The 10,752-nt window shown below is 49.6% G+C and overlaps 1 protein-coding gene across 1 annotated transcript in view; it reads left to right on the forward strand.

The window, feature by feature from the left end:
• Positions 1-10,449, forward strand: part of ACBD6 (acyl-CoA binding domain containing 6) — an 80,157-nt gene extending 69,708 nt beyond the window's left edge. Inside the window, exons 7-8 of the mRNA XM_009098458.4 lie at positions 5,977-6,007; positions 9,862-10,449. Coding sequence (XP_009096706.3) covers positions 5,977-6,007; positions 9,862-10,016 — 186 coding nt within the window. The 3' untranslated portion in view covers positions 10,017-10,449. The remainder of the gene's footprint in view (positions 1-5,976; positions 6,008-9,861) is intronic.
• Positions 10,450-10,752: the final 303 nt, after the last annotated feature.

Consider the following 10,752-nt stretch of genomic DNA (forward strand, 5'->3'; position numbering starts at 1 on the left):
CTGGTGCTGAAAGTAACAGGCAGTAGCAAATACTATTTGGATAACCTATAAATATGTCCAAATACACAGCTGGGCTCAGAGTGCTGGCTGCAAAACGGGTTGAAAATGCTCAACAGCAAAACATCCCTGAGAGTTTCAATGTTGCTGCATGAGCTGCTGCATGGGTTCAGAAATCAGTTTGTTCTGCAATTAATGACAGCCATGTCTGCAGTGGGATATTGAGAGCCTGTATCTGTGCCAGCAGCACTACATGCTGATCATAGTAGATGTGATAAATCCCACTGAAATTGCACTTGGAAATTTAGGTACAGCACCAGTTAGAAACTAGGGCGATGAGGGATTAGCATAACCCTGGCACAGTGAACTCCTCGAGCTGGGGGCCTTTGGGAGCATTAGCAGATGCAGGCTTCAGGAGGGAGCCAGTTGTGCTTCCTGGGCATCCTCTTCTCTCTGAGCTTTCTTAGATCTGCTTTTAAGTGCAGCTTTGTAAGCAGAGGCTTCTCCAAATTAGTACTCCTAAATGAACCACGAGTATGAGCTCCAGCAGTGAATACAAGCAGGGAGGTCCCCAGACAGAAAAATCCCCAGCTCAGAGGCTTGGCTTTAAAGGGCTTCAACATCCCTCTTCCCTTGATCGTAATTTTGAATCAAACAAAAGCTAATGCAATTTTCTTTGCCTTTCAGTAGCAGATTGTGCTGTAAGGGTTCATGCCATTAGAAATGTAATAATTGCTTCTCTATGCAGATCTAATTTATCTGTGAGGCACTTAGAAGATAGGCCAAATGATGGCCTGGCAGTAGGCTCTGGAGAAGGGCCCAAGAGGTGATGATAAAAACCAGTCTAGCACCTTCCATCCTGGGGGATATCTGCCTGGCACAGTGCAGGAAATGGTCAGGATGGGAGGAATGAGCAGAGGAGAGAGCTGGGAGCTCTTGGAGAGGGACAGCTCAGTGAGAAAGGGTTCCCTGTGTGCACACAGAGGGGAGGTGAGAGAGCTAATTGAGGAACCAAACTTGAGAGGATGCCTTGCACTTGTCAGCCTGGGTTATTTGCAATCCCTAAAAAAACAGCTGTTCATGACCAGTGCAGGCTTTTTGGTTTTGCTTCTAGCAGAGATTGCTCTGTATCCTTTGTCCCATGGTGTTGGTCCTATTGGTATTGGCCTGAGCTGCCTTGGAGTTGGGACCAAGGATGCACGCGAGGATGTCTCCTGCTGAATCATCTGGTGGAGTTCAGACTGGTTATATTTCCCCCCATTGCCTGGTTCTAGTATTGGTGAGGATTAGCATGTAAATTCTGGTGTGCTGAGCTGTAGCCTTACCCTCAGTCTTCTTGGAGAGAAAATTTCAGAGAGAGAATAAGATGATGATGAGGTTAAAGTAAATTGTTGAGAAGTTGAAGTCTAAAGTAGAAACAAATGAGAAATAAAACCCTTTTTAAAAGTGGAGGGAAGTATTTTCCTGCTATTTTTCATCTCCCTGGCTTGAGTGAGTCTGTGTCGTGAGGCTGCAGAGATTTATATTACAGCTCCTAAGCATCAGTGCTTGTTCAGAGTCTGTATTATTCTGGCCCTTTTTATTCACTCGCTTTCTAAAGATGTAGTGTAAATATTTATCTTCCCTCTGGCCCATGGTGCCGCCCAGGACCCAGTGCTGTTAAACACTCTTATCACCTCATCGTTCTTATCTCCTGCGATCCCTGCCAGCATTCAGAGTCTGTCAATGGGAACGAGCCCTGCACCTTAAAAGGTGCCACAAATGAGCAGAAAGGAGATATGGGGGGAAAAGTACCTTAAAATAAAGAGCACACGTGCTACCCCTCAAAGGGCAGGGTTAGTGTAGAGGTTTCCTGCTGTGCTTGGGTCCGTGCTTGGGGATGTGGCTGAAGGTGTTGAGGTGAGGTCTCAGTGTGGAGCAGCACTCAGGGAGGTGTGGGGTCCCCTACACACCCTTGTGCTGGTGTGGAGGGTCCAGCCCCAGCTTTATCACCAATATGGGGTCAGGCTGGACCAAAGCTCAGCCAGGTAACCAGCATGGATTTGTTTTTCCTCTTTCTCCACTGGTGCTGAGCAAAACAGGTGAGATGGTGGAAGAGGCAGTGTCTCCCTCCAGGCCACCCTGCCACTGCACACAGCCTGGAGGGCGAATGAAGCAGCTCTGAGCTATCAGTGTTTATACAGCACTGGTTTTAAAACTGTCCCATGAAACCACAGTCAGACACTGGCCAGTCAAAGTCTACTTGAAATGGCAAATGTTCTCTTACAGAGTGCACAGCATCTCAGCAGGTTTAGCCAAGCCATTTCCTTTTCTCTGCCCTTCAGTCCAGACCTTGTGTTAGGTTAGGCAGGGAACAGAAATTCCCAAGGAATGAACATGGGATGGCAGCACCAGTATAATCCCATCAGCTATAAGACAGAATTTATGTGCAGCAGGCACAGTACCACTTAGCAGATAAGACAGTTGGTCCATCTGCGCTCACTCCATCTTCTCCCATTTCTCTTGCTTAAATTTCTCAGGAGCAGAACAAAATCCTGTTATCCAATAAGTTATCCACTGGTAGTTGGATTTTCATTGAGTGACATCTGTCACAGACCATGCATGTAGGAAGTACCAGTGATTTTGTAGCATCTTTGTTTTGATGGATTTGGTAGGCATGGACATTTGGGGTTTCATCTCCCTTAAAGGCCGTGCAGCTCAGCTGTCACCCTGACGTGGCTGGATGTGCCAGGAGTCTGTGGAAGCCACCAGGGATAGCACAGGGCATTAGGAGGCAAGAGGAAATCTTGGAATCAGATCTGTTGTTGGTCAGTAATGTGTCTGGGAGACTGAGCACTCCTACATTTGAGTGTGTCATGGTCTTTCCTTCCTGGTCACTTTCTGTCTGCGTGTGTGGGTTCTGCCATTTCCACAAGCCCCTCCTTTTTACAGATGGAGAATTGCTAAAAGGGCTCTGGGACAAGGGCCTACCAGTGCCTTGCAAGCCTTTACAGAAGGTATATTGCTGCTTTGAGCCTGGCTTTTCCCCTCTTTCATGTTGAAGTTCACTGAATCAGAACAGGTTTCCTCCTTTTTAACCTCTGACAGTGACATTTTCCCAGCTGATACAGAGGCATGAAAGGGCACTTCCCAGAGGCATCCTGTCTCAGTGTTGGCCCAGAGCTGCCTGTCTCCTCTTCCCCATTTACATTTACTCAGCACCTTCTCTTTGGTCCATCGGCTGAGAGGATCCATCGGATCACTGCCAGCAACTCCCGGCTGCATGCAGAGGATGTGCTCCAGATGCCCTGTTCCTGGCTGATGCCAATGGGGTGAGGACAGAGGCTTGTACCTGCCCATTCCGTGTTTGGGACCATCCATCCTAACACAGACACATCTTGGGAGAAGGACCCTAAATGCTCAAGAGACCTCTGCTTTCTGTTGCACATCAGGAAATACCCCTTGCATCAAGGCCAGCTACAATTCATCTTCACTCATCTTCTGCACATGGTGTTTGATTGCAAAACAGACACTTGCAGCGCCTGGCAGGCAATATTTGTTTCACATAATATTTGTTTCACATAATTCCCACAAAGGGAGCTGTAATCCTGACTTTCACAGCCCATCTTTGATTAGTCTCCAGGTGTGACCATTTTGCTCTGAAGGCTCAGCGTTGCTATACCTGGAGCAGCCGGGTACATCAGGCTGCAATTAGCCACGGTGCTCCAAAAAGCCAAATCAAAGAGGGATTGAGATCAGCAGCTTCCCAAGGGCTTTCAAGGCCTTTAGTGAGTGACCACACTAGAGCTTTTTCCATTTACCTGGATTAAAATTTGTCACAGAGGAAATAGAAGCAAGCAGCACGGCATCTGAGAAGTGTAACAAATAGCATTTGGCCACTGGGCTGGCTCAAAGCAGGAGGAAAATCCGCAGCATAAATAAAGTGCAAACCATGTTTGCATAACATTGGATTAATAGTTCTTTTTAAAAACCACACTGGGATTAAAGGGATGCATTTCCTATGCCGAGACCTGCGCTCCCTCCTTAGCCCAGCAGATGCCAGGAAGTACATCTAAGAGAAATAAAAAACCTTGTTATCCCCAGCCAGCTGCTGAAACAGCAGTGCTTTCTGCAGGCCTTTGGAAGAGGAACAAACGTCTCTAGGATTCCTGGAGCACCCCTGTGTGTTTTAATAGGGAGTTCTGCAGCAAAGCACTCCTGTGGGAAGGGGTTTCTGCTGCATGGCTCCAGTCCCATTCACCTGTGGGTTTTGTTGGCTGCAGTCTTGGAGGTGGTGATGCAGAGGGGAGCTGGATTCCCATCCCCCAGCCCACACATTTGACATCCTGCCTTTCCAATAACTCATTCGAGCGCTCCCGCCTCTCCTTCTCCAGCCCTGCTGAGTATTTTGCTGAAGTCAGTGCTGGCCCTGTCACTCTTCCAAGCAGCCATGTGCTTAAGGAGAGCTCAGGAGCACTGGCTCACACTGGTTACCTTAGTGTGCAATAATCAATGGATGCTGGCCGTGATTCCCTCAGTTCTTTGGTTTGTGGCACCATCCAATGACACCCATGTGCACTGTGCTCCCCACAGTCTGGGCAGAAATAGGCTCCTGAAATGAGGCATCTTCAAACACTGCTCTGAGTGACGTGAATGGGATGTAGTGGCACATGGAAGGAAAAGTCAGAACCTCCCACCCCTTTGCTTGGAAAAGACATGAAATGGGCATTAAGGCAGCAATTGCCTGTTACATCTGGCTTTTTATCCCTGTTGTTGCCGTGATTGTCATATTGGTGTCCCAGAGCAAAGCATGGCACCTCCCACCCCAAAACACAGGTCATTCCTAATTCCTCAGCCCAACAGGCTTAATATCAAACAGGATAACACAGTGGGAAACCAGAATGCTTCCAGCTGTGAGTGGAATTTCAGCCTTTTTTCCTGTTCTTTTCTCTTTTGCCTGCTCCAGAATGTACAGCATACTGTAGAATTTGCACCTTAATCCCAAAGATGGTGGTAATTAAAACTTAAGTCTCCATAGACAGATGCAAATAAATTAAGGAGGCAAAGAACTGAATTAGAGGCTAATCCTGGTTGGGGTAGTGAAAGCAAAGGGGCCAGTAATTCTTTCCTTCTGTTATTTCACCTGTTCTGGTGGCAGGATGAGGCTGGTGGCAGGGTGAGGTGCCTGAGTTTGCAGCACTGGATGTGAAGCATCAACTGTGGTAGAGCCCTGGGGAGGGGACACAGGAGTCTGGGAAGGGGACACAGGAGTCTGAGACACACTTCCCAAAGCATTGCAGCTGATGCAGTGGCTTAAGTGTTAGCTGGACTGGGGAGCTGTGTGCCACCACCTACAAATCACACACCTTGCTTTGCCCTTGCACTGCTGGTGTTTCACAAGGGGATGGGTTTGGCAACTTGCTCTCATCCCTGAGCACTCTGCCCTTTTCTGACTTGACAGAACTTAACCTGGGTATTGGGGTAGACCTAATTCTGAAGGCAGGGACCTAAGATTTATTCAGGTGGAAGAAACTTGTTTTCCCCCCTGTGTGCTGCCATGTGCTGAAGAGCTCAGCGCACTGAGCTGTGTGAGCATCCCAGTGCTTTACCCTTCTCTCAGGTAGTTGGCCAAAGCTGGGTTTGCACTGAATCATCTTGCATTAAAGCACCAGGAGTAGTGAGAATCCCAAAGTGAGGCCACAGGACTGAAATCCTTCATTTTTATGGGCTGGAAGTGATAACAGTATGAACTGAATTATACTCACGTCATGACGTGATCCACGCACTCTTATGGGTGGATAGATATTGATTATCCATCAATAGGGAGTGATGGTGGATGATGATTCAAATCCCAGCTGTCAGGTAGCTGGGTGTCCTGGCTGTTTGTCTGGTCTATTAAAACATTGCTGGGATTCAGCCTATTTATTTAAAACTGGGGTGTATTTGTATTACCACAATGTTACCTACACCTCTAAAATCAAGTCTCTTTTTCCTTTTCAGGATGGGGAAGGCCAGACTGCACTCCATTATGGTAAGCTGCCTCTAAGCTTGGCTGTTCCTTCTTAGCAGTGTGGATTTGCAGCTGGAGAAAATGCTCTATACACAGAAAACAAATTCCAGGAGAAAAATGAGCAAGGAAGCTGGATTTGATTAACCATTGGCTACCTCCACTAGCAAATCCCAGGATGGTAGGGGTAGGAGCCTTGGGAGAAGATTGCTACCCTCCCTTCATTCTCCTCTGCAAATGTCACCTTAAAGCCTTCCTTTTCTCTCAATTTATGATGCAGGGTTTCCCTGTACACCTCTGTGTCTCCAGGATGTTGGTGTGCCACCTGCAGAGCCAGGAAGGGCTCTGGTTAGGGGATGCCAAATCCCTTGGCCTTCAGGGAGGGTCCGTGGCAGTTTTAACTGGTTACAGAGGTCAGGGGAAAGGGACAAACAAGGTGACCTCCACCTTCATGTGTCCGGGTGACAAACCTGTTTGGTCACAGCTGAGAGAGCAGCAGCTTCTCTACTACCAAAATCAGCAGAGGCAAGTCACAGTTGGTGTCCCTCCTACAATTACAGGCTAATTAGATACGTGATTTAATTGGAAGATTGTTCTATCTCCAAATGAGAAAAGCAGAGACTGAAGTGATGTGTGTGGTGCTGATGTGCGGGGAATAGGAAAAAAGTATCAATTTAATCTGGATCATAATCTTTTTCCCAAAATTAAGACATAGCCAGTTATTGTCTTGTACTCTCTCTTGATGCCTGTCACGGTAATTAAGAGCATACTTGTCATTCTGAAGTGTTTGTGTCTTTCTCTCTCTTCTTGATCTCTCCACAAGGACATTAGCAAAATAGCAAAATTGCTTTACAGACATCAATCCAAGGCACAGCATTGGATCTGGAGCTAGACTCCCAGATTCCAGGGCCCCTGAACCAAGACTGTAGTTACAATAATGTGTGATTTCTCCCTGTGGGATCTTTCCTGTGGGATACTCAATTTTTCAAATTCCAAATCACTGTGACTGGAATGGTGAATCTGTTGCTTAGCACAGCGTTGTCCACAGATGGACAGCACTTAAAATGCCACAGTGCCTCTTTCTCTTCCTAAGCCATTGCACACTTTGGGCATTCTCTCTCCTGGGAAGATGCTTTCCCAACTCCAGGACTGAGGAGTTCAGAGTAGGTGGTGCAAAAGCATAGCACATGTGTAAGTTATCTAAGAGCACTTGCTTCAAGCAAGCCCAGTGTGTGAAAGGAAAAGGTGGATGCATCACCTGAGTTTAAATTCCATGCAGATGGATCCCTCTGGCTGGGGGCTGAGGCAGTTGTTCAACACAAGCAAACATAACTGATATAACGAACATTATTTCAGAAATGGTTTCTCTGATCTACCCTTCCAGCTCAGGTGTTTCAATATCTACAGTTTCCCAGGATTTTCTTCCCAAATGTTTGTGAAGTGTTGAAATTTTTTCTTCCCCTTGAGTATTATCCTCTCTCTCCTCCCTGTATATCATCTTTGGGAAGCCCCTCTGGGTCGCTGGCACAGGCCTGGTGTTCCCTTGGGTGTCCAGCTGTCCCTGGTGGCCATCACTGCCCCCAGGACATCCTCATTCCCTTTCTTGCTGATCTGGCCATAAATCACCTGAGCTTGGAAGCAGCTTCTTAAATGGGTGACGGGGTTGGATTCAAGTGGCTGTTGGCCTGAAACTGGAACTCACTGTCCCCTCCCAGTCCCATTTCAGTCAGCACTTCACAACCGAGTCATTAATTGCAGTGGGGAGGCAGGAGAGCCCCTATGGACACCAGCTTTGAGCAGAGCAGTGCCTTCACAGGGCCCTCCCTTTTGCTGGAGTCCTGGGAAGGGTTAAATCCCATCAGCAAGGCAGTCCCTGCTTTTAGGGTGTCTGCATCCCTTTTTATGACCCGGCAGCGTGGCCTGACAGCTGTCCTTGTGGTGACAGCTCTCCTGATTACAGCCGGTGTCAGACCGCATCCTGCTGGGGGTTATAAATCCCGGCTCCTTCCGATGGCCGCTGCCCCCGCCTTTAATCGGGGGTTAAGCGGAGGCCAGCGGCGGCCCCGGCCCCGCGGGAGCCGCAGCTGGAGCTCGGGGCTGCGTGCTCGGTGCTGAGCAGCCCCTTCTCCTCGGCTCCTCGCCATCCATCCAGCCGCTCGCGGGGAACACTGAAATCATCGCCGCCGCCTCTCCCAGAGGAAATCAAGGCTTCTCCGAGCGGCGGCGGCCACGTGGCTGCGGGGCGGGGAGGCTCTGTATCCTCCTGGGCGCTCCGGCTTCCCTGCAAAGCGCCATCTGTTCGGCCCTGTCTGCGCCGCGACAGGGCAGTGGGAGGGGACGCTGGAAGGAAAATAAATAATAAAAAAAAATTCATCATCTGAACCCTGAGGATTAATGGAGTCGGGAGGCGAACTGCGCTGAATGGAAATTCATCTTCACCCGTGCCAGTGTCAGGGCTGCCGCTCTGGCCCTTGACAAATCGAGGGTCCCAGGGTGTGATAAATCCAGCAGCTCTGCTCGTCCCCAGGGATGTCCCCAGCCTGCTCAAGGACATGGCACCAGACGAGAAAGCCACCTTTCCCTGTGGGGACCAGCTCCCCATCCCCAGAAGTTGCCCCCGTAGCTTCCTTGGCACCTCGGGAAGTCTGTTTTCTGCAGAGGGATGTACCCCCCTTTAGCTCAGCCTCACCCACACCCCCACTGCTTCCTCACCAACCTGTTTCCCCTTTTTGACCCCTTTTTTATCCTTTCAATATAAACTCCTTTCACACATTGAATTTATTTTAATGAGACATTACTGCTTGTCCTTTTGGATCAGTAGAAGACTGCAGAGTAATACAAAAGACACTCTAATTACTAAAGGAGTCAGTCGGTTGCTTTATAAAAACACCCAAAATATGATTAAAACCAATTGCTACCAATGCAAGAGGAAGCTGCCAGCTTCATGGCCTTGTCAGGCAGGTTTTGGCTTCAATGGGGTTTGAGTTGCACAGGCTAAAGGGAAAATCCAGGGTCTTGGACTTCTGCCGATGTCAGCCAAGTCCAGCTCTTCAGTCTTAAGGGTTTTCCTGATCTTCCTGGTTCTTTTCTTTTAGCATCCTTAGGTAAGACATCCTAGGACAGAGAAGAGCTCAGGTTGAACTTGACTCTATATTGGCAGAGAAAATGAGGAATGAAAAAACAGTTGCTAGTAAAGGTGTGAGGAATGAAATGTGTGCCATTAACAGCTGTCCCAGGCCATGGGCACAGTCACCTGGAGCTGATGCTCGAGGAAGTGGTGGCCAGCAGCTATGAACCATCTGAATTTTGTGCAAGGAAAAGGGATGGACAAAAGTCAGGAGCGAGGCAATACTGAAGATGTCGTGTCTGGGATGTGCTGCCTGCTCCCTGGGAGGGGCAGGAGGCAGGTGAGGGGCAAGGGCTTACAGATCCAGTATAGATGGTGAATGCTTTATAAATTCTGGGTACAGAAGCAGGCAGGGAATGCTTTCCCAGGTGGCACTCTGGGGGTCCCTGCAGTGCTGTAGTAGCACTCTGGGGCCCTTCCCAGGCGTTCCCACATCCAGTCCTGGATGTGAATGAGCCTTAGCCAAGCTGTTCCAGGCTCGCTCTGTGTCCCAGGTGATGCCCTGCACATACCTCGGCTCCCAGCACCTCTGACTGGACTGCAGGCTCTGGCTGCTGCTTGCACCCCCTCAGAACTCCTGGCTTTGCATTGCTCTCGCTCTGTCCCTTCTCCTGCAGCGATACATTGTGTTCCGAGCCCTGCCGCGCTCTGCTGTGCCGGGCCAGCTGCTGAGCCGGCGTTTGCTGCCTCCAGCTACAGCCGCCACCTCGGGCCAGCATCCCCGCACTAACCCTTCCCTTTGCCCCCCCAGCTGCCACCTGCGAGTTCCTGGACATCGTGGAGCTGCTGCTGCAGGCGGGAGCCGACCCTGGGCTGCGGGACCAGGAGGGCTGCCTGCCCGAGGAGGTGACGGACTCCAAAGCCATCACCCGGGCTCTGCAGCAGCACGGCCCCGGCCAGCCCTGAGCCCCGGGGGGACGGAGATGCTCTGCAATAAACACCCCTTCCCCCCCTCCCTCCCCAAACACCTCGGGGGTTCCAGGGGACCTTTTAAAGCACAGGGTCTGGCTGGGCTCTCCAGCACATGCCCTGAGCAGGATGGCATAGGAGCTTGGCACGTTCTGACGTTCATCAGTATTTGAGGGGGGAGGGAGAGGGGAGAAGGGGAGAGGGCCTGGAGGAGGCCTCAAGTGTTATTTTAATGTATCAAACACAAGTACTGTATGGGCTGTCTCACCAGAGCAGCATGGGCTGACCTATCGGCTCCTCCATGGGGATGCAGGGCCAGGTGAGATGCTCATCTCTCCCGTTCAGGCTGAATTTTTGGTTGTTTGTTTGTTTTTCCCTGGGTCCAAACAAATAATATAAATAAAAGCACAGTGTTGGGATCATGCCTCGATATGTTTGCTTGGTTTGGGTTTTTTTTTGCAGAGGGTGACTTGGAAGCCATAAGAATGGGAGGCAGCTCAGTGCAGCCATAACCCTTGGGAAGTTCTGCTGGAGCTCTTGTCCTGGGGAGGGAGAGCTGCAAAGACAGCAGGGTCATACAGTGTCTGTCTGTCCCTCTGGTTCTCACACAACACATGTTGCTAATCAGCCTCTCTAAGCTGACAGGACTTTTACCCCTTTGTTGGATTGAATGGCTTTAAACACTACCTCAGCAGCTCCAGGGCCTCCTGCTGTGTGTCCATCCCTGGAATGG

The sequence above is a fragment of the Serinus canaria genome, chromosome 8, assembly GCF_022539315.1.
Source record: "Serinus canaria isolate serCan28SL12 chromosome 8, serCan2020, whole genome shotgun sequence".
Lineage (NCBI taxonomy): Eukaryota > Metazoa > Chordata > Aves > Passeriformes > Fringillidae > Serinus > Serinus canaria.